The sequence below is a fragment of the Abramis brama genome (assembly GCF_963993115.1).
Source record: "Abramis brama genome assembly, chromosome: 12".
NCBI lineage: Eukaryota > Metazoa > Chordata > Actinopteri > Cypriniformes > Leuciscidae > Abramis > Abramis brama.
The window spans coordinates 37,692,106-37,711,295 of record NC_139974.1 but is presented as its reverse complement, the minus strand read 5'-3'; the positions used below and the strand labels follow the sequence as shown (position 1 = coordinate 37,711,295).

Here is a 19,190-nt window from a genome sequence, read left to right as displayed (position 1 = left end):
GACCTGGACAAAAATTGTATCACAAAAAACAACAACAACAAAAAAAACTATTGACTCCAAGCACAATATGCAATATGCTTACATAATAATATTTGAATAAAGGGTGATGTCATCAATTTTCTTAGGCTGGACATCAATTTTAACCACTACTGTATATTTATATATATTAATTTATACAAGTTGGAAGGTTCACTGCATAATTTACAGCATTAAATATATAATGCTATGATATAAATTAAACATTCCCAAATAAAAGAAGATCATACTGAATCAAAATGACAGCTTTTGATTTGGGATTGAAATCTCCATCAATCCCGAGCTCTATTATCAAGCTAGACTGTAATGCACAAGCACTTCCGGATATGAAGGGCATCTGAGAGGCAACAGCTGAGGAGGAATGACGTCAGTGTGCTTAATTACATTATCAAATTTTCAAACGTCATTTACAGCTCATAAAGTTTTTGACTGTTACAGTGACGTATTCTCTCTTACACAACACACTGGAGTTACTCATCGCCCTAGAATGCAGTGTTGAAGACATAAGACTGTAAAAACAACAATGCACAGCTCAAGCGTTATTAGTTTGAGGTATGAGCGAAGGAAAACATCCTTATATAATCAAAACACTCTGATACCTCAGAAACATCTACACTACAACCGCCCAAAAAAACCATCCTCTTCCCTCCGTATCCATGGAGACCGTTGGTTCAGGCTCTTTCAAGACAAAAATAGCATGGGAGTAATAATCGAACAAACACACTTAAATTCATGTGTGGAGACGCTCAGACTCGTAACCCTGTTAATCTGACCTCAGTCTGCTCAGCTGCTGGGTCTGGCACTGGATGACCACAGAACAATGCTGACAGTGACCAGAAAACGCCGAAGCACGCCCACCGCTTTAGACTAGCACGCACAGAGAGGAAATAAAAAGACAGCCTTTAATATCATCGATTTTAATCACATGAAAACAATAGAAACACAAAAACTAATTATTTTTAGTGACAAATCCATTCTCTAGCCTGTATAACTGTTCTTTTCCCCCAAGCAATGATTGTAGACTGAACAGAAGGAGGTATAACAAGGGTTACAGTAAGACCACGTCTTTCTCCCAGCAATTAAATGATCATCATCATCAAGGAAAGAAATCAACAGCTCTTGCATTAGATTATATGTCAGTATTCATTACAAAAATAAGATATTAGCAGTGGCAGGCAGCCAGCAGCTTCACTTTGGGCAAGAGGACGCGAGAGAGAGAGAGAGAGAGAGGGCTAGAGAGAAAGAGAGAGAGAGAGAGGGCTAGAGATAGATAGAGAGAGAGAGAGAGAGAGAGAGAGAGAAAGAGAGAGATCAGATCTTCCCTCGACCAGCACAACCCTGGCCTTGAAAGTCCACCCACAGAGAGGGGGCGGGGCCTGTGTTCTAAGCCCCGCCCAGATCATGCCAGATGTTAAGAGCAGAGCGCGTGTGAGTGCAGGAGTGTTAATAGTTAGGAGCAGTGAGAGAGTGTGAGTGTGGCTGTAGTAGTGGGGTTAAAGCGCTCTACTGTTGGGGGTAATAGGGCTGTTGCTGTGGGGGTTGTTGAGGGTAAGGGTAGGGCTGCTGTGTAGGAGGGGCTCCAGGGTACCCAGCCTGCCCCTGGGCTTGATAGGGCATGTAGGGCATGTTAAACTGCCCGTATGCATAGGGGTTATAGGCCATTGGCATCTGGTAATACCTGAAAGAGAGGGAAAATAATATTAATAATTGCATGTTTTCTGAAATGTTATGTTTGAATATGCAAATGATTACATATGCACTCATTTGCATAGATTGCCACAACAGAAATCTGGCGCCAGGCTCAAAACTCTTCATTCTGTTGACATATTAATGGTTTTTACTGAAGGATTTTCACTTCTTTCAATTCATAAATCAAAAAATACTGTCAACAGACAGAAATAAAATGTTATGTAAATAGATGAACAAACCCTTCTGGCAAAAACCTTCAGAATATAGACAGGAATAAAACTTAAGTTTGGTGTATGCTAGTGCTGATGAAATGGAGAAATGCACAAATGCAAATTTCAGAACGTAAAATGTAAAAGAACGTATGATCCATTAATACTAACACTTTCTTTTCTCCTCTATATCTATATCTATATAATATATATATATATTTTTTACGTATACTGCGTTAGACTAAACTGGGAAGGGTCACAGCACTTGCATATTTTTGTCCTATTGTTAGTTTAACTGCTTCTGTTGCTCTCCTCATTTTTAAGTCGCTTTGGATAAAAGCGTCTGCTAAATGATTAAATGTAAAATGTAAAAGTTTGAGAAAGAGAATAAAATATTTTGGGAGCAAGTGGAGGCCCCTTCTGTTTTGAAGTGAAACATAGCAAAGGTCGCTACTGCAGTAGAGAAGTATGCTTATTCAGATACAGCCTTAGTTTCTGTCCTAAATAAGGTCCTTCAGAATCAGAATAGAGCTGTCTAGCTTTTGGCACTGGGAAGCGTGTCTATCGGCAGCTCACTAGGTTTCTGTCGCATACATGTACTTGAGAATGCCTTTATTTACCCTGGGTAGCCTTGATAACTGGGGTAGGGTGGTCCTTGAGCCTGTGAGGGTCCAGTGGGAGCAACAGGTGGAGGATTAGTGCTGCCGGGACCCATCGGAGAACTGACAGGAGCTGAAGTATTGGCGGCCTGAGGAGTGATGCTAGGGGGCGGTGGTCTCGCTGGGGGCGGCGGCTTAGCCTGAGGCTGCTGCGGGTTCTGGGACAGAAATACAAACAACAACTTCATCTTTAAGCCTAAAGTATGTTTAATTTTTATATGCGTACATTAGCGTGCGGATCCAGTCAAACGCACAGCCTTTCAAAGTATACTCCATTTTATAGCATGCGCAAACACAGGCTCTCAACATGTGCGCTAGAAAGATTCATCTTTGTCTAGTGTCTGTGATTTTTCTCTCTTAAAGTTATGAGAGATAAAAATGTCTTTGTACATGATTAACCCATGTGTGGTGTTCACAACCCAATAACCCCTGTGGTGTTCCCGGTCAAAAATGACCAGCAAAAATCACTTGTTATGCTATATTATCACCCAATATTGGATTCAATCTTTTTGTCAACTTGTTCTCTTTCAATTAGGACTGGTTTTATATTTTTATTTTTATTTGCATCTGATCAATCGTAGGCCTCATTTATTTGAGAGTAGGCATCTCATTTTTTGAGTAAATTTTTTTTTATTTTTGAATAATTTTGGAAATATTAAATAAAATCTGAAGAAAATTGGCACTGTTGATCAGACTAGTCTACTTTAATTTTTCACCAGGAATTTTGTTTTGAAAAACTTTTATTTTGTACAAAATGGCACATTGTCACTCTTGAGGTGTTCCCGGTCAAAAATGACCGGCCTACAAAAAATAGATTATAAATCACTTGTTATGCTATATTATCACCCAATATTGGATTCAATCTTTTTGTCAACTTGTTCTCTTTCAATTAGGACTGGTTTTATATTTTTATTTTTATTTGCATCTGATCAATCGTAGGCCTCATTTATTTGAGAGTAGGCATCTCATTTTTTGAGTAAAAAAAACATTATTTTTGAATAATTTTGGAAATATTAAATAAAATCTGAAGAAAATTGGCACTGTTGATCACACTAGTCTACTTTAATTTTTCACCAGGAATTTTGTTTTGAAAAACTTATTTTTTCACATCGTTCTTGCATGCGTGTAAAAACCGGAGTATACTTTGGGCTTTAGAACTCATGAGTCTGTGAACTCACAAACACGGTCCTGGGCGCAGGGGTTGGGCCTCCAGGGGCAGGAGCGGGGGTGTTGGACTGGTATGATGGGACGTTGAATGAAGGAGCGCTCGGCTCACGAGCGATGCTCTGCTGCAGCTCCCTGTCAATCAAACACAGTCATAGAGTATGAGCCAATCACAGTCCATCAGTGAGAAAAAAGGCCTTGATTGATGTGTTAGTGTGACATACTTAAGCAGTTCATCCCTCTCAGTTTTGCGAGCGAAGACAATGTCACTGCACTTATTTTGAAACTTCAGCAGGATTTCTGTCAGATCATTGTAGAACTGAAAGAAGACAGAGACAGCTGAGTGACATCGTATAGATTGTGCATGTGTACAGAACTAATATTAGAGCATGCAATAGTTACTTTAGTGCCCTCTCTGATATTGGAGCTGATCTCGATGTAGCTATCATGGGCTGCAGCAAGCTTCTTTAACACCTCCTCTCTGCTGTTAGCCTCAGAGTTGGATTGCTTCAATGCTGAAAACTCCTGGTGAGACACCTGAGACGAGCAGGGACACAATTTTAAAAAGAAAAATAACTCACCATAGTTGCAGCAACTATTACATTAAATGTTCATTTAAAGTGCACCTATTATGCTTTGTTTTGGAGTCTCCTACAATAGGTTTACATGTATCCTAGGACAAAAACTATTTTCTCATAATATACATTGCATCATCACCTCTTGATGAGAGCCTAATCAGCTATGATTGGTCAGATACTTCCTCAGTGCTTGTAAACACAGTGATATGAACAGTAATGATGATTTTACTGTTTAAATTCGAGCACATGTCCGCATCCTTTGAAAGTGGATTCTCAGTGCAGAAAACAGCGTCTTCTCAACATCACAAACGAACCAAGCTCTTCCAGGCCTGTCACAACTACAGTGTATAAGGGTGGGTCAAAGACGACGTTACTCGCAGGCAGCCATTGAAGACCATAAGCCGGAATTACTATTAGTTTTAGGCCGTTCAGAATCGGTTCTTTCTTTTGGCAGACTATAACTACATTTGTCATGTACTTTGATTTTTGAAACTTCTCAGGCCTTTTACATTCACAAACAGAAATATTACACACTAAATGAAAGGGAATATCTGAAAAAGCATAAAAGGGGCACTTTAAGTTGAATGATTGAGAGTCATATTCAATCATTATTGTCCTTGTTTTCATAGACTGTACCAGGAGTGAATGGTACACTCATAACAGAGCCTTTGCTGGTCTGATTTGTCATGCGTGAGTGTATGAGTGCACCTGTATCTGTGACAGCAGTTCCTCCTGTCTGCGTAAATTCTGCTGAACATGTTGTGTGTGAGAGCCGTAGCGAGTGTCCAGCTCACTGGTGGTCATGGCCTCCTCGTTAATGGCACCATCTTGAGCGAGTGCGGTAAGGAACTTTGTTGTCAGGTCAAAGGTCACCGCCTTCACCTCTCCCTCCAGAACTTCCCGTTCCCTCTTCACCTCATCCAGCTGTGCCAGCTGTGCCCTCAGCACGTTCACCACCTGCACAGAAGAGACAAGCCTGGACTGAAGGACAGCATTTGAGTTTGGTCTGGGTTAAGGCCCGTTCACACCAGGAACACCAACCATACAGATAATTATAGCCATAACTATATTAGTGTCCACACCAGTGGATGAAGTGCGCTGTAGTTTTGTTGTATGCCACTTCAAATGCTCAAGCTGTTTAAAGGGGTCATATAATGCCATTTTTGTACAAGCTAATATGATTCTTTAGGGTCTAAATGAAAAGTTTGTAATATACTTTAATTAAAAATTCTCATTAGTATTGTAAGAAAACACTCATTTTACCTGGTCAAAAACAGCTGTTTTCAGCACGCCGTTTAAGTGCATGTGTCTTTAAATGATAATGAGCTTTGCTCACCCCGCCCCTCTGTTCTGTGCGTACACCGTTTATAATAACACAATAACCATAACGCGTTGTTCATTATAAACGTGGGATTATGAATTATATTGAGAACGTCGTATATAGAAAACATGCCGTAATGTATCCTTAGTGTAAACAGCCGCATTCGTCGTGAAGCGTGCAGCAAGCGATTTGCAAAGATTAATATAAATATTAATATAAAGGTTAATAAAACGTTACACTCACTTCTTCTGGAGGTGCAGCAGGAACACGAATAGTTGGTACCGATCCTTTTTTCAGGAGCAGCTTCTTAGCAAAACCAGCTTTATAACGTTATTGACCCTCGTTTGTAAAGCAGTCTGGTGTGTGAAATGATTCGCGCAAACATGAAAGCATTGACGTTGATCGTGGGGAATATTCCCTTTGAAAACAAACTCAGCCACTGCGTCTTCAGCAGTTCGGATTTAGGAACATCAAAATGATGCTGTGTTCCTTATTACGCCCAAGAACAGAACACCACAATCGCTTAGACGCCATTCTGCTCATAGACAGTGCTCCAGCGTATCAACAATGACCGTGCAGACTATGATTGACAGCTCGCTCACGAGCGAGGGTGGGTCTGTGTTGAAACACTGCTGTCAATCAACAATCGTGTCAGGGGCGTCAATTTTGTGACGTCACAAAATCGAACGGCTTGATTTGAGATGGGGGAAAACATACAAGAAGATTAAAAAAAAAAACACTGGATGGATTTTTATCATTTTATGATGGTTGTGTACAGGCACTGCCAACACACATTTCAGTACAATCAGCTTGTAAAAGTGCATGTACCATTATATAGGGATGGGAACCGAGAACCGGTTCTTCTTCAGAACCGGTGCCCAGTGAATCGATTCCTTGGAACCGTTAGCATGCCTGCTTAACGATTCTGCTTATCGGTTCCGCTCGTTCAAATGTGACACGACGTCACACACGTGCTGCGTTGTTTTGGTTCAGAACGTAGCAAACACTATGAGCAAACATGGCATCGAGGCAGAAGCGCTCTGACCGCGTCCTAACTACATGCGACGCGACGGCGCGACACGCGATAAAAAGTATCATTTTCCATGTTAATCAAAGTTTAACCAGCCGCGACACGCGACGATTCTATTTGAAACGGATCCTATTTTACTGCGACGTCGCGCTGGAACAACAATCTCAAAGTGTGGCTATGATAATATCAGGTACTATTTTTGTGCTTTATTTAATGTTAAAAGCGTGTATAATGTGACTGAATATCATTTAGTGCTCCCAGCTTTGTAGCTGTAAAAACAATAATGGATAAGTCACATCAGATCTTGAAATTAAACAAATGGAAAATGTGAAGAAAACCCGTGTATTATTTGACAAAGATTGTTTTAGTAACTCAATAGCCTAATCCAAATGAGCACTGTTAATATTCCAAAAGACACAAGCTCTTCCTAAACTGTTTTCAGTCTGTGTTTTTAGTTTTTATGGCACATAAATGGCAGTTTTATTTATTTTTTTGTCCGGACCAATGAATGTGAAAATTGTCAATTTCCTAATCCTAAGGCACTCTTCTTGATAATCTTTCAAGGCACACAGGTTGAGAAACACTGCCCTAGGCTATAGGTCCCTGGACTTTACTTTGAGAAGTAGCTCACCTACTTTTAGGTTTGTTCTGAGGTTGCTACACATAATTTGTGTATACTCTGTGCTGTGTCTTCTGATCAGATATTAAAGCGAGTTAATACAAACAAATTTGTACTTATTCCCTCACCCAATAAGAATCGATAAGAGAATCGATAAGGAATCGGATCGATAAGCAATATCGATAATGGAATCGGAATCGTTAAATTCTTATCAATTCCCATCCCTACCATTATATGACCCCTTTAAAGTTTCTCTGTGCGGTTATCGAATATAGTGATATATATACATATATACATACATATCTTAACCTATCATATAGTATAGTACCTTAACTTAAATTTATTTCAGTTAGTTCCCAAGTCAACATGTATAATATTTTCTAACTTTTAGCTTTCATCAACTATTTTGTTTTTTTTATATCAATTAAAAAAAAAAGTTTTTATTAGTTTTAGTTAATGATAATGGCACTGAGCTCACCTCACTGCCCTGCAGAGTCTTGGCAGGGTTGGCAGACGGTATGGCGGCACTGATCTCGTTCTCTGGCTTGCAGAGCAAAGCAATCATCCCACAATGTTCATTGTAACGCCCTTTCACCACCTGATCAGCCTGCACTGCCTTGTCCAGTATATTGCAAAAATTATTCCCCTCTGCAGAGAGAGAGAGAGAGAGAGAGAGAGAGAGAGAGAGAGAGAGAGAGAGAGAGAGAGAGAGAGAGAGAGTGTAAACCATCATGAGCAAAGCAAGGGGTTCCTGTAGCTCAACTGGTAGAGCATGATGACACTAGCAACACCAAAGTCATGAGCAGGAAACATACAAACTGATAATGTGTTTACCTCGAATGCACTGTAAGACTCATTTGTTAAAAGCATCTGCTAAAGGCATAAATGCGGTGGAAGCGTGTGTACCTGCTCTGAGTGATTTATACAGATCTCCAGAGGGAGTTCTGTTCCAGCGCTGATTGAATTTGGCTCTGAGTTCATTGTCTGTCGTTTCCTCATCATCTAATATCTTCAAGGACTGTAACACCAACACACAATATTTTTGTTCACGAAACAAATTGGCATGAAGTGCAAGTACATACAGTCAGATGATGTCATACATACACATACAGTGGGTTCAAGAGTCTAAGACCACTTTTGTAAATATATAATTTTAGGATTTTGAAAAATGAAAAAGAAATTATTCTGTGATATTTGCAGGTCACTTGACAAATGTAGACAAATTTGTGACACTGATCATGTCAATTCTTTTGTACAGATGGTCACTCCACTCCGCCCAAGTAGCAGTGCTTCGCCTTCTGAGAATATAGTTCCCAGTATGTATACGGTTAGAAGATGGCTGTCTCATGTGACCTTGTTATTTTTACACGCTCTGACTATACAAATCACAACATATAAATATGAAAATGTTGGCGTTATTTTGTCACTTATTGGGAGCAGTATGCTAGCTGGAGCCATTTACCTCCAGTCTTTGTGCTAAGCTAGGCTAGCGGTGGGTGCGTCGGACAGAGTTACGGCACGCACGGAGATGAGAAGGGTATGTATGGACTTATCTAACCTTGGAGGATATGGTGAATAAGCTAAAGTCCCAAAAAGTTGGCGTGTTCCTTTAATAGGTATAAAAAAAAAAAAAAGAGAAGCATTTTACTAGTGGTCTCAAGTCTCTAGGATCTTAAAAAAACGTATAAAAGGGCATGAAACAAATGGTGAATGTGTGCATCACCTCATCCAGGATCTCACGGTTCCTCTGCAGAAGTTCAGGGAGATCTCGGATCAGCTGTTCGATGCTCTGCAGGCCTCCTTGCTGAATAACAGCACGACTTTTCTCCAGGATGGACTGAGGGACGGCGTCTCCCGACAGATCTTCTAGTGCAGCCGGCAGATTCAAAGATGCCAACACCCTAACCGATCAACAACAACCAATCAATCACCTCTAAAACCCTTAATAATCCACCCAAAACACTGTCTAAATGTGTATAAAAATGATTAATGTGATGAACATTTACGGCATCATGTGCATTATTTCATTAGTGAATAGTGCCTTAAAATACAGAGGAGTAAGAGTCGGGGATGCAAACTCATCTTGAGTGAAAACGGTGACAAAGATGCGGGAAGACGACCTTTAAAATGTGGATTTACAGTCAATTTTAGCATGGGGATATAAAAAACCTCTCTAATTCACTTGTCTCAGGCCACATTCACACTGTTTTTATGGAACCCATTCGAAATATTACTAAATAATAATCTAAAATAAAGTATTTTTACATGGATGTTTTCAAAACATGAAATCTGTTTCCTATGCAATGTTAGCAAAGCATAATAGTGGCCGTTTACTGACAAGCCTTAAAGGGATACTCCACTTTTTTTGGAAATAGGCTCATTTTACAACTCCCCCAGAGTTAAACAGTTGAGTCTTACCGTTTTCGAATCCATTCAGCCGATCTCCGGGTCTGGCGGTACCACTTTTAGCATAGCTTAGCATAGATCACTGAATTGGACAAGACCATTAGCATCTCTCTCAAAAAAATGACCAAAGAGTTTCAATATTTTTCCTATTTAAAACTTGACTCTTCTTTAGTTACATCGTGTACTAAGACCAACAGAAAATGATCTATGCTAAGCTATGCTAAAAGTGGTACCGCCAGACCCGGAGATCGGCTGAATGGATTCGAAAACGGTAAAACTCAACTGTTTAACTCTGGGGCAGTTGGAAAATGAGCCTATTTCCAAAAAAAGTGGAGTATCCCTTTAAAAACGGATAATTTTGGACAGAGGGTCAGAATTAAGGTTGAAAATAATAGTTTTTCCGCATTGATTTACATTATACGTGAACATCAAGGAACATTACAATAATTATAAAATCCATGTCAAGACCCCTTTAATTAGTTTGCAGTTAAACTTTAAACAAAGAACTTTTATTTTGGCAGAAAACTGCATGACAACCCCCCCCCCCCCCCCACTTAAAAAAAACCTATCACACAAATGCCACAAATTACCTCTTACATATTTAAGGTGTATAAAAGCTTGCATCCCTGAATAGTTCTCAATCTACATGTTAATGGACTTTTAATGGAGTTTAAATTGACTCATGTAAGAGCAAGTAAATGCACAAACACTGACCCATTGCAGAGATTTGTTGCTTCTCTCATGCTGCCAATCAGTCTGTTGACAGTGTCAGCCTTCCTGGAATTGGCTGCACTCACAGACTGCTGAACTGCCATCGGCACCATCTTCTCAAACAGATCTAAACAAAAAATTGCATTTCATTGGATTTTTCCACATAAGAAAGGGGGAAATAATACCCCCCCCCCCCCCCCCACCAAAAAATAAATAAAACAAAACAAAGAGTTAAAGGTCAACTGAATGTCATGTGTGCATCGTTCTCTGACCTGTGAACTTCTGGCTGAGTGGAATCTGCACTGCAGTTGCTTTGACCAGAGATGCTTTGCCAATGTGCTCCAGGTCTTTGACCTCCGGCACACGGTCATGGTAAATGAAGTCGTTGTCCTTCTTTGCAGCCGTGAGTGCACGACTGATCTTGTCTGACAGATCCTTTACGTTAACATACTCGTCGTATCTGGAAGCTGCAGTCTTCACCAGCTCCGTGGCGTGCTGCAAGACACGCATGAGAAACCTCAACATCAACGTCCAATTAATGAAGCTCATATCAGCAGCAATGGCTATATTCATGGCAATCAACATTATTTCAATTTAAAAAATAATCTCAAAATGGAATAAATAAATCAAACAGCCTGTCGCACACAGACTAACACACCTGCAGCCGAGCAATCTCCTCTCCGAATTTCTTCTTCTGATTGGCCAAGGCTGACTGGTGCAGCTCGGCGGTGGCCTGCATCATACAGTGCTTGGCGGCGAGGACTGGAAGCACTTCCTGGAAATAAAAATACTGACCAGGGAAAGGCAACCACAGCAATCACAAACGCCACAGCAACCACGAACCAACACCACGGGCAACCACAAACGAGCACAGACACACAGCACAGGGCGCAGGAAGAGAAAACAGAACAGCAAATCAGCACGCATCCTTCAGCAAACCCCAACCAAATCCTCACACAACGCTCATGCAGCGTTCACTCACAGATCAGTAGGAGAAGAAACAAAGGCTGGTGGCTTTGGGAGTGTGTGTCTGTGTATGCGGGGGTGACTAGCAGTCATACGGGAATTACGGTAACTCAAATCTCAAGTTGCACGCATACAGACAGTTAAGGGTGCTCCGACTGATCCGGGCGCCAATCGTTATCGGCCGATAACCTTTTTATAGAATTTGATCGGTGGTCTCCATCAGATGACGCAAAACTTGCGAGAATTTTTCTATGCACAGTTAAAATTGCTTTACATTCACTGGTGTCATTTGACATTTCTACCAGATTTCTGAAAAAGACAATACATTTGCAATGCAACGTCATCGCAACGACAGCAATAAACTAGAGCTGTGCAATTTTAGTGCATTTCTCTCCTTCACAGCGGTGCGCATCTGACATTCGCTCCTTACAATCTCAAACTTAACGTCCAAATCAGCTAAATAATTGTTGTAATATGTAGTCTACTGTTGCTAAACTGCAAGATGTGCTCAATAATAAAGAGTTTTAAAAACATTAAGCCGCGAAGAGATGCTGTTCCCCAAGCAGCTTTCTCTGCGCGCGCTCTGAGATGGAGTCAACTTTGAGCTTAGGGGTTAAAAACAATATGCCAAAATGCCCAATTTGGTGAGTATTCATGTAAACACAGTCGGTTATGTTTTCAGTGAATTTAAACAGTTTGGAAATAAATCGCATGTGTAACGGTATATTGGATCTGTGCATTCGGTCTTAAAGTGACAGCAGCCTAATATTCCCGCTGCTCTCTGTGTTCCTTAATGTTCGTCAAACAACAAAAGACAATGAGAAAATTAATCTCTGCTCTTTAGTAGATTTAATAGGATTAATCTATATTTTATTTATGTAGTGAAGACTATACAGTGTTTTACACTGGATTAAACTACTTTCTGTTGATAAAGCTTTTATTATTATTTCACAGGATAGCTATATTTGTTCAGCTCTAAACTGTTCCTAATCTCCTCTAAGAAAGGGAATTGAATATGTTGCTTGCCAATAAATAAAGAGTTGTCAATTCATGATACTTTCTTATCTTTTACTTTTAATATTTAAAGGAATAGTTCACTTAAAAATGAAAATTTTCATAATTTACTCACCCTTAAGTTGTTTCAAACCTATATGAATTTCTTTCTTCTGTTGAACACAAAAGCAGATATTTTGAAGGAATGTCGGTAACAAAACAGCTGATGGACCCCATTGACTTCCATAGTATTTTTTTTCCTACTATGGAAGTCAGTGGGGTCCATCAGCTGTCTGATTACTAACATTCTTCAAAATATCTTCTTTTGTGTTCAGCAGAAGAAATTCATATAGGTTTGAAACAACTTGAGGGTGAGAAAATTATGACAACATTTTCATTTTTAAGTGAATTATTCCTTTAACATACATTGTTGTTAAGAAAAGTTAAATGACCACTGTGGGTTTATTTGAAGCCTTCTATTTATAATGTAGTATTTATTTCAGACTATACTGCATTCAGTGATCCTGATCGGAGCACCCTTACAGACAGTGATTGCTGCATGCAGTTTGTGGGATCTTTGACTAACTGTCTCTAGTGACCCCTAGTGGACCACCTTAACCACTCATGTGTCTGTCATGTGTGTATTGGCAGCTGCACATACCTTGGGCAGATTCTCTTTGTATTGACATTGCTTAAATGCGTCGCCGTAGTAATCTGCTGCCTGGTTGGCGAGTTTAGCGACGATGGCGTCCTTCATCTTATCTGCGAGATGAAACAGAGCTCAATTAAAATTGTGTCAAGTACAAGCAGAAAATGCACGGGTATAAACACAGACGCACCAGCAGTGGCCTTGAGAACGAAGACCTCCTGTGCCTGGCTGAGCATGATCTGGCTGAGCGTGCCCACCGTCTCGGGGGAGATGTCCATGGTGGGCTCTCGGTTCAGTGCAGACAGCACAGTGTCCTTTATATGAGCAAATGCACCACTCGCCAGCTGGAAAGAGACGTGAATGCTCGTTACATTTTTCTCTCTCTCGATTGTCCGTGTTGTTGGAGGATTTAAGGTCAAACTCAAACCTGGTAGAACTTGGCGGCAGTCTTAAGTCCCTCGTCATTGTCGAGATTCTGCTCAGAAGCGATCTGACTCGCCAGCGCGCCCACATTAAACAACACGCACGTCTTCTCATAGCCCACACTTGCCAATGCTGAAACACAAACAAAATTAACCAAACAATGGATAAAGCTGTTATTTTGCTAACCTTTTTATTCTGTTTTATTAAAATAGGCCTATTATGCTTTTTTACATTTTTAACTTTCTTTAGTGTGTGATGTTGCTGTTTGTGCAAAATTACAAAGTCACCCCAGTGGAAGTTATTCTCTATATCAGTGTCACTGTTTCTGAACTCCCTGAAACGCCTCCATTGTAGTCTTGAGTTTTCTTCCGGGAACAAACACGTCACAATATTCCTCATTTAAATAAATCCCGCCCAAGGCATGTGCTAAATAAAGGGGCGGGGCCTGGTTAAGTTAGTAGTGTGTTGAAACTGCCGGTTATGGTAAGGGGCGGGACATTTCCCAAACATGCTCAAAGAAATTGACCAATAGCAACACACTGGTCCAGCCGACCAATCAGAGCACAGTGTGCTTTTCAGAAGGAGGGGCTTCATAGAGACAGGAGCTAAACAGTGGCGTTACTGACAGACTGGGAAGAGAGGAGCTGCAACAATGAAAAATATGTGAAAAATAAGGTGTTTTTTGAACATAGAGCATGAAAACCAGTTTTAGTAGACCCAAAAAACAAAATCAAGACTTTTTAAAAGGGTATAATAGTTCCTCTAAGCTTTTTAAGTTAATGGGCTTAGATTAGATTGCATTAGCAAAGCACTATAAAAATAAGTGTAATTCTGCAATATAAATAAACTTGCCTCGCCCTAAGCATTTCACAATAAAACAAGGATCCTCTATATAGAAAAAAGGCTCATATATGAAAAATGAGAGGTAACATGTAGTGAGAAAATATGCAAAAGTAAATAAAGTGTGTGAAGTAAGAGTAAGTAATGTTAGTGGTTGAGATGACATTGTTTATGTGCAAACATCAATAAGCTTTTTTATGTTAATAAGGGATCCCAAGCTGTGCTGCCCTTCCTTTTTACTGGATTAGATGCCTGACTATTTCTAATAGGTCACGTTTTCCTTGAATATGGATGACAGAGATATATTTATTGATGCATACTCCAAAAAAGCCACTTACATATAATTGTTTTAAACACTATAAGTGATATCTGAATCTGCCAATAGCTTAAATGTCTTGAAAGGAATTTACATATAAGCCACTTTTGTCATGCAATCGAAAGTACAAATTGTTTTCATGTCATGCATTTGATTGTGTGCATATAGTGTTTCTGAAATCACGCAAAACAACTCACCAAGCTTGACTGAGCCTCCAAAAAGTGATCCTTTATCAAAAGCATCTTTCCACGTGAATGTCAGACATAACTGTAAAAAAAATAAAATAAATTAGTTATGTAATATGCTAAATTATAGTAATCTGTGATTGTGAATTTATAAATGATACCTCTGGAAAAGGGAATTTGGGTTCGATTGCACAGAGCTGATCATAATATCTAGAGGGGAGAGACACAATGAGAAAAGAAACATTTTAAAATAGAAAGTGTGGAGACGGAAACGTTCAAAAAATTTGGTGTAGAAACAATTTTCATTCAAAAATCACAAATAATTACAAAGTCACAGCAAGTGATATTGACTTAAACATTATATTTTGAAAACTGAAATAGTCTTGTTTTATTTTCAACAGTGCATAATGATACTGATAATTTAGCCAAGACAGCATTCTCATGTGACCATGTCAGTCTGAACACAAGAACCAACTGAAGTTACTTAACCTCACTGTTACGGAACAAACTGGTGACACTTAATCACGATAACATTTCCTTCCTGGAAGGAAATTGGAGTGTTTCCCCACATCTCTGCGCTCCATTTCTCTTTTTATCTGCTATTCCTTGCCTCTCGGCACTATAAAAAGAACATGTCTGTCTCCTCATGGAGGAATACCTTTGTAGGGTGTCATCACACAAACCAAACACCAGTCTAACTAGGAGCTACAAAGCAGGCCATTCATCTGGACCATTACAAAGCAGCAAACAAAAAACGTATTCCTATAGCAACACATGGCTCATTCACATAACAGATGGCGCAAGTCAGTCCCAGCCGGTACATTAAACCACAAATGACATGCAGAATGTAACCACGGATAGGAGAAATAAAGTCTAATTTTAAATAATAAAAAAATGTCTTGCTTCCATAAGAACCAATGAGGTTGACAGAAATCGCTCAGATTTCATCAAAAAGATCTTCATTTGTGTTCTGAAGATGAACGAAAGACTTACGGGTTTGGAACGACATGAGGATGAGTAATTAATGACAGAATTTTTTCATTTTTGGGTGAACTATCCCTTTAATATGAAGACATTACATAGAAAATGTCCCATTGGGAAAACTAAATAAATAAAACAAATATATGGTAACACTTTATTTTACAATGTCATTGTTACACGTTACATGTAGTTACTGTAGTAATAAATATAAATTATGCATAATTACATGCAACTAACCCTAAACCAACCCCTATTCCTAACCCTAACCCTATAATAAGTGCATGTAGTTAATTATTACTCAGTACTTAAATGTATAATTACACTGTAACAAGGACACTATACTGTAAGACTGGCTGACTTTTCTCCATATTAAAGATATTGTAAATTTGTCTTACAGTACTCAGAGAACTCAAATAAAATCAAAGTAAATTATTTATTTTTGACAACTTCCCAATTCATTTGCGATAAATATTACAGTATAGACCCCCCAAAAAGTGGGTTTAAACGGGAGAAATTATGTGCTGAAAGCATGAGGCAGCAAATCTGTTTTTTTTTTTTTTTTTTTTTACAAGTTAACGACCATTTCCTATACTCTTCTAAAGCTCCATTGATGAACTGCTGGTTTACAGATAAAGTATATCTTCCAAAAATAAAACTTGTACGTCACTAACACACCTGTATCCACCCCAGTTATTTTTAAATATGACGTAATGGAGTCTCGAGGTCGAATATTACGGACTCAGCCGCTTAAACAACATAATACAAACACTTCAAAACGCAGTTTCTTCTTTATTCAAGTTATTTGCGTCGAATTATGCATTATTAAATTTACAATGAAAGTTTGACGAGGTCAGACTGAAAGACACACCTGAGTCACGCAGAACCAGGAAGCCGGTGACGTACGATACACAGGTAGTTGACGCACGCATGTTGACTTTTTATATTCATCTTTAAGATTTTGGGGTGAATTTTTGGGTTTTAAAAACCTTTTTGGGATAAGTAGTTCATTTTGAATGGTCATTGGGTGTGACAAATGAATTTTAAAAGTACAAATATTCTTAGTAGCCTCTCAATTAATAATAGTATGTATTGTGTACATATATATATAGGGCTTTAGAAAGAATAGCAAGTCACACCACAGTATGTCAACTTCCCCAAAAAAATGCGAAAACCACATACTAACCACCATAAACACATATGAGGACTATATAACCAATAAAACAATTAAACATACTACCAACATGCCATGCCAACAACACCAGTTTACGTTTAACGTTTATATGAAGCCAATAAAAACAGATAAGGTACAGGCTAAATCACCAACGGTAGCTAAATTTAGCTAAACTCTTGACGAAACTATTAAATGACATAAAAACTGATTAATTTAGCTAGCTTCATGTAACTCACAGCTTTTAAAATCCGCTAAAGGAAAAGAATCAGCACTTCAGCAAATTACATAGATGAATTAGCTATCTACGCCATAGGCATCAGAAATGAACACCCTGAAGTTGTCTTGACAGGCTCTCACCGAAGCAGGATTTCCAGCGAGCTCTCGTGTTTGTCCAGCGGCCTCCCCAGAGCACTTTTGCGGAGCTTGTTGAGCTCATCCACGGCACGGACATACTCCGCCTGCTCCTCACCGGCAGGGTACGTGGCAGTTACAAATTTCATCAGCGGTTTCACTAAGTCGACCTCTGAGGACTTTTTCAACGGGACAGAAATAAAAGTCGCCATTTAGGCCCGCGGGAACGACACAGTTCTAGTGGAAAATGAGAAGACTCCAAACGGACAAAAACAAAGGCAGAGCACTTCCTGGTTCTCTTGAGTGCGTCATCGCGTCACATGTACTGTCAAAGTCACGCATGCGCATTCGAGAGCTGTTCCTGCACTCGCGGGTGGAATCGTTACATAAATCTGATTCCTGATGTCGCCACATATGTAAGAGACAAGTATTATTTCCATGTTCTTGCACAGGTGGCTCATTTGGAAATACATTTTAGTATTGGATAAATTCTATAGATGCAGCACATTAAAAAAATTTCATTCAAAAATAATAAATAAATACAATTTTAAAATGCATTCAAATGTTTTTGCTGGTCTAACTAACAGAACTTAAACAGGTGCTTGACAAGACTTACACTCACAGTAAGTAACTATGAATCACTTTTTATAATTTTAATAGTTTTTATTTAAAATTCACTCGCAATTTGACAATGGTCTCAATTGACACTTTAGATAAATTCCCAGTTTGATCCATATAGGAATTAACTGGTTCAAGGCTTAAACTATAGGGGAGATTGTGTAAGTTTACACTGAGACATCTTACCCCATGACTCATCCATTTAGTCATGTGGTCATATATGTATGGCCTGTTACGTCACCTGTAATTTAGAAGCATTGCAAAAGTGATAAGCATTTTTATTTATTTATTGTAAAACATGTTTGTGACAAATAGTATATTTTCTACATTGCACACAAAATTGATTTATCCAATAATTTTGTCCAGGTCTAAAAACACATCTCACAGATGTTGGTGAAATACCGATGTATTAAACCATTTTAAATATTTTGAATGATTAGATGAAATATTTTTTTCCCATAATGATAGTTTTGCCTTTGTGCAACAGAAGTTCCAATAGTCTTTTCTTCCATATTGTGACGCATTTATCCCAATGAGACAGCTTCTCGAACAAGATAAAAATGTTGGGCGGGGCTTGATTTTGTCCATGGGAAATTGATTGGATGGTTTTCTATTGGTGGATCTCATATGAGTGACAGGTTGCCCCGCCCTCGCGCCAGTAAACACATCATCAGAGAAGAGATGCTGCAAGAGGGAGGGGAAGTTATTTTGATTAAAGATTACAAGGACACATTATATATATATATATAAAAAAATAATGTGAACAAATAAATCTTTCAAAATAAATTCTTCAATATTTCATTAATACATTTTTCAAATTTAATTTCATGGTGACTAAATGCATACTATTACAAAGTGGGATTTAGTATTAACTTTTTAAAAGTTGTCTCATTCATGTTTATATTTTTAACGTCATATTTCTATGAGCCCATGTTATATCCTTTATGTAATGATTACAGTACCAGTCAAAAGTTTGGAAACATTACTATTTTTAATGTTTTTGAAAGAAGTCTCTTATGCTCATCAAGCCTGCAGTTAAAAAAAAAAACAACAACAAAAAACCCCCAGTAATATTATGAAATATTATTACAATTTAAAATAATGGTTCTCTTTTTTAATATACTTTAAAATGTAATTTATTTTTTTGATGCAAAGCTGAATTTTCATCAGCAAGTACTCCAGTCTTTGGTGTCTTATGATCCTTCAGAAATCGTTCTAATATGATGATTTATGATCAGTGTTGGAAACAGTTGTGCTGCTTAATATTTTTTTTAT

The 19,190-nt window shown here is 38.7% G+C and overlaps 1 protein-coding gene across 2 annotated transcripts; it reads right to left on the bottom strand.

Annotated features, from left to right (window-relative positions):
* Positions 1 to 924: 924 nt before the first annotated feature.
* On the bottom strand, positions 925 to 17,605 carry pdcd6ip (programmed cell death 6 interacting protein). 2 transcript variants are annotated; one of them, XM_084130521.1, is made up of 18 exons: positions 17,304 to 17,605; positions 14,956 to 15,004; positions 14,807 to 14,876; positions 13,458 to 13,585; positions 13,221 to 13,374; positions 13,043 to 13,143; positions 11,081 to 11,212; positions 10,695 to 10,917; positions 10,426 to 10,549; positions 9,029 to 9,206; positions 8,212 to 8,323; positions 7,784 to 7,953; positions 5,044 to 5,292; positions 4,160 to 4,294; positions 3,982 to 4,076; positions 3,772 to 3,892; positions 2,555 to 2,751; positions 925 to 1,714 (listed from the first exon to the last, which is right to left on the bottom strand). In XM_084130521.1, the coding sequence occupies exons 1-18, from the start codon at positions 17,507 to 17,509 to the stop codon at positions 1,540 to 1,542; spliced, it is 2,619 nt and encodes an 872-aa protein (XP_083986647.1). In that variant the 5' UTR covers positions 17,510 to 17,605; the 3' UTR covers positions 925 to 1,539. The 2 variants fall into 2 exon arrangements, with proteins under 2 accessions (XP_083986647.1, XP_083986648.1); XM_084130522.1 differs by having other exon boundaries at positions 11,081 to 11,197; positions 17,304 to 17,603.
* Positions 17,606 to 19,190: the final 1,585 nt, after the last annotated feature.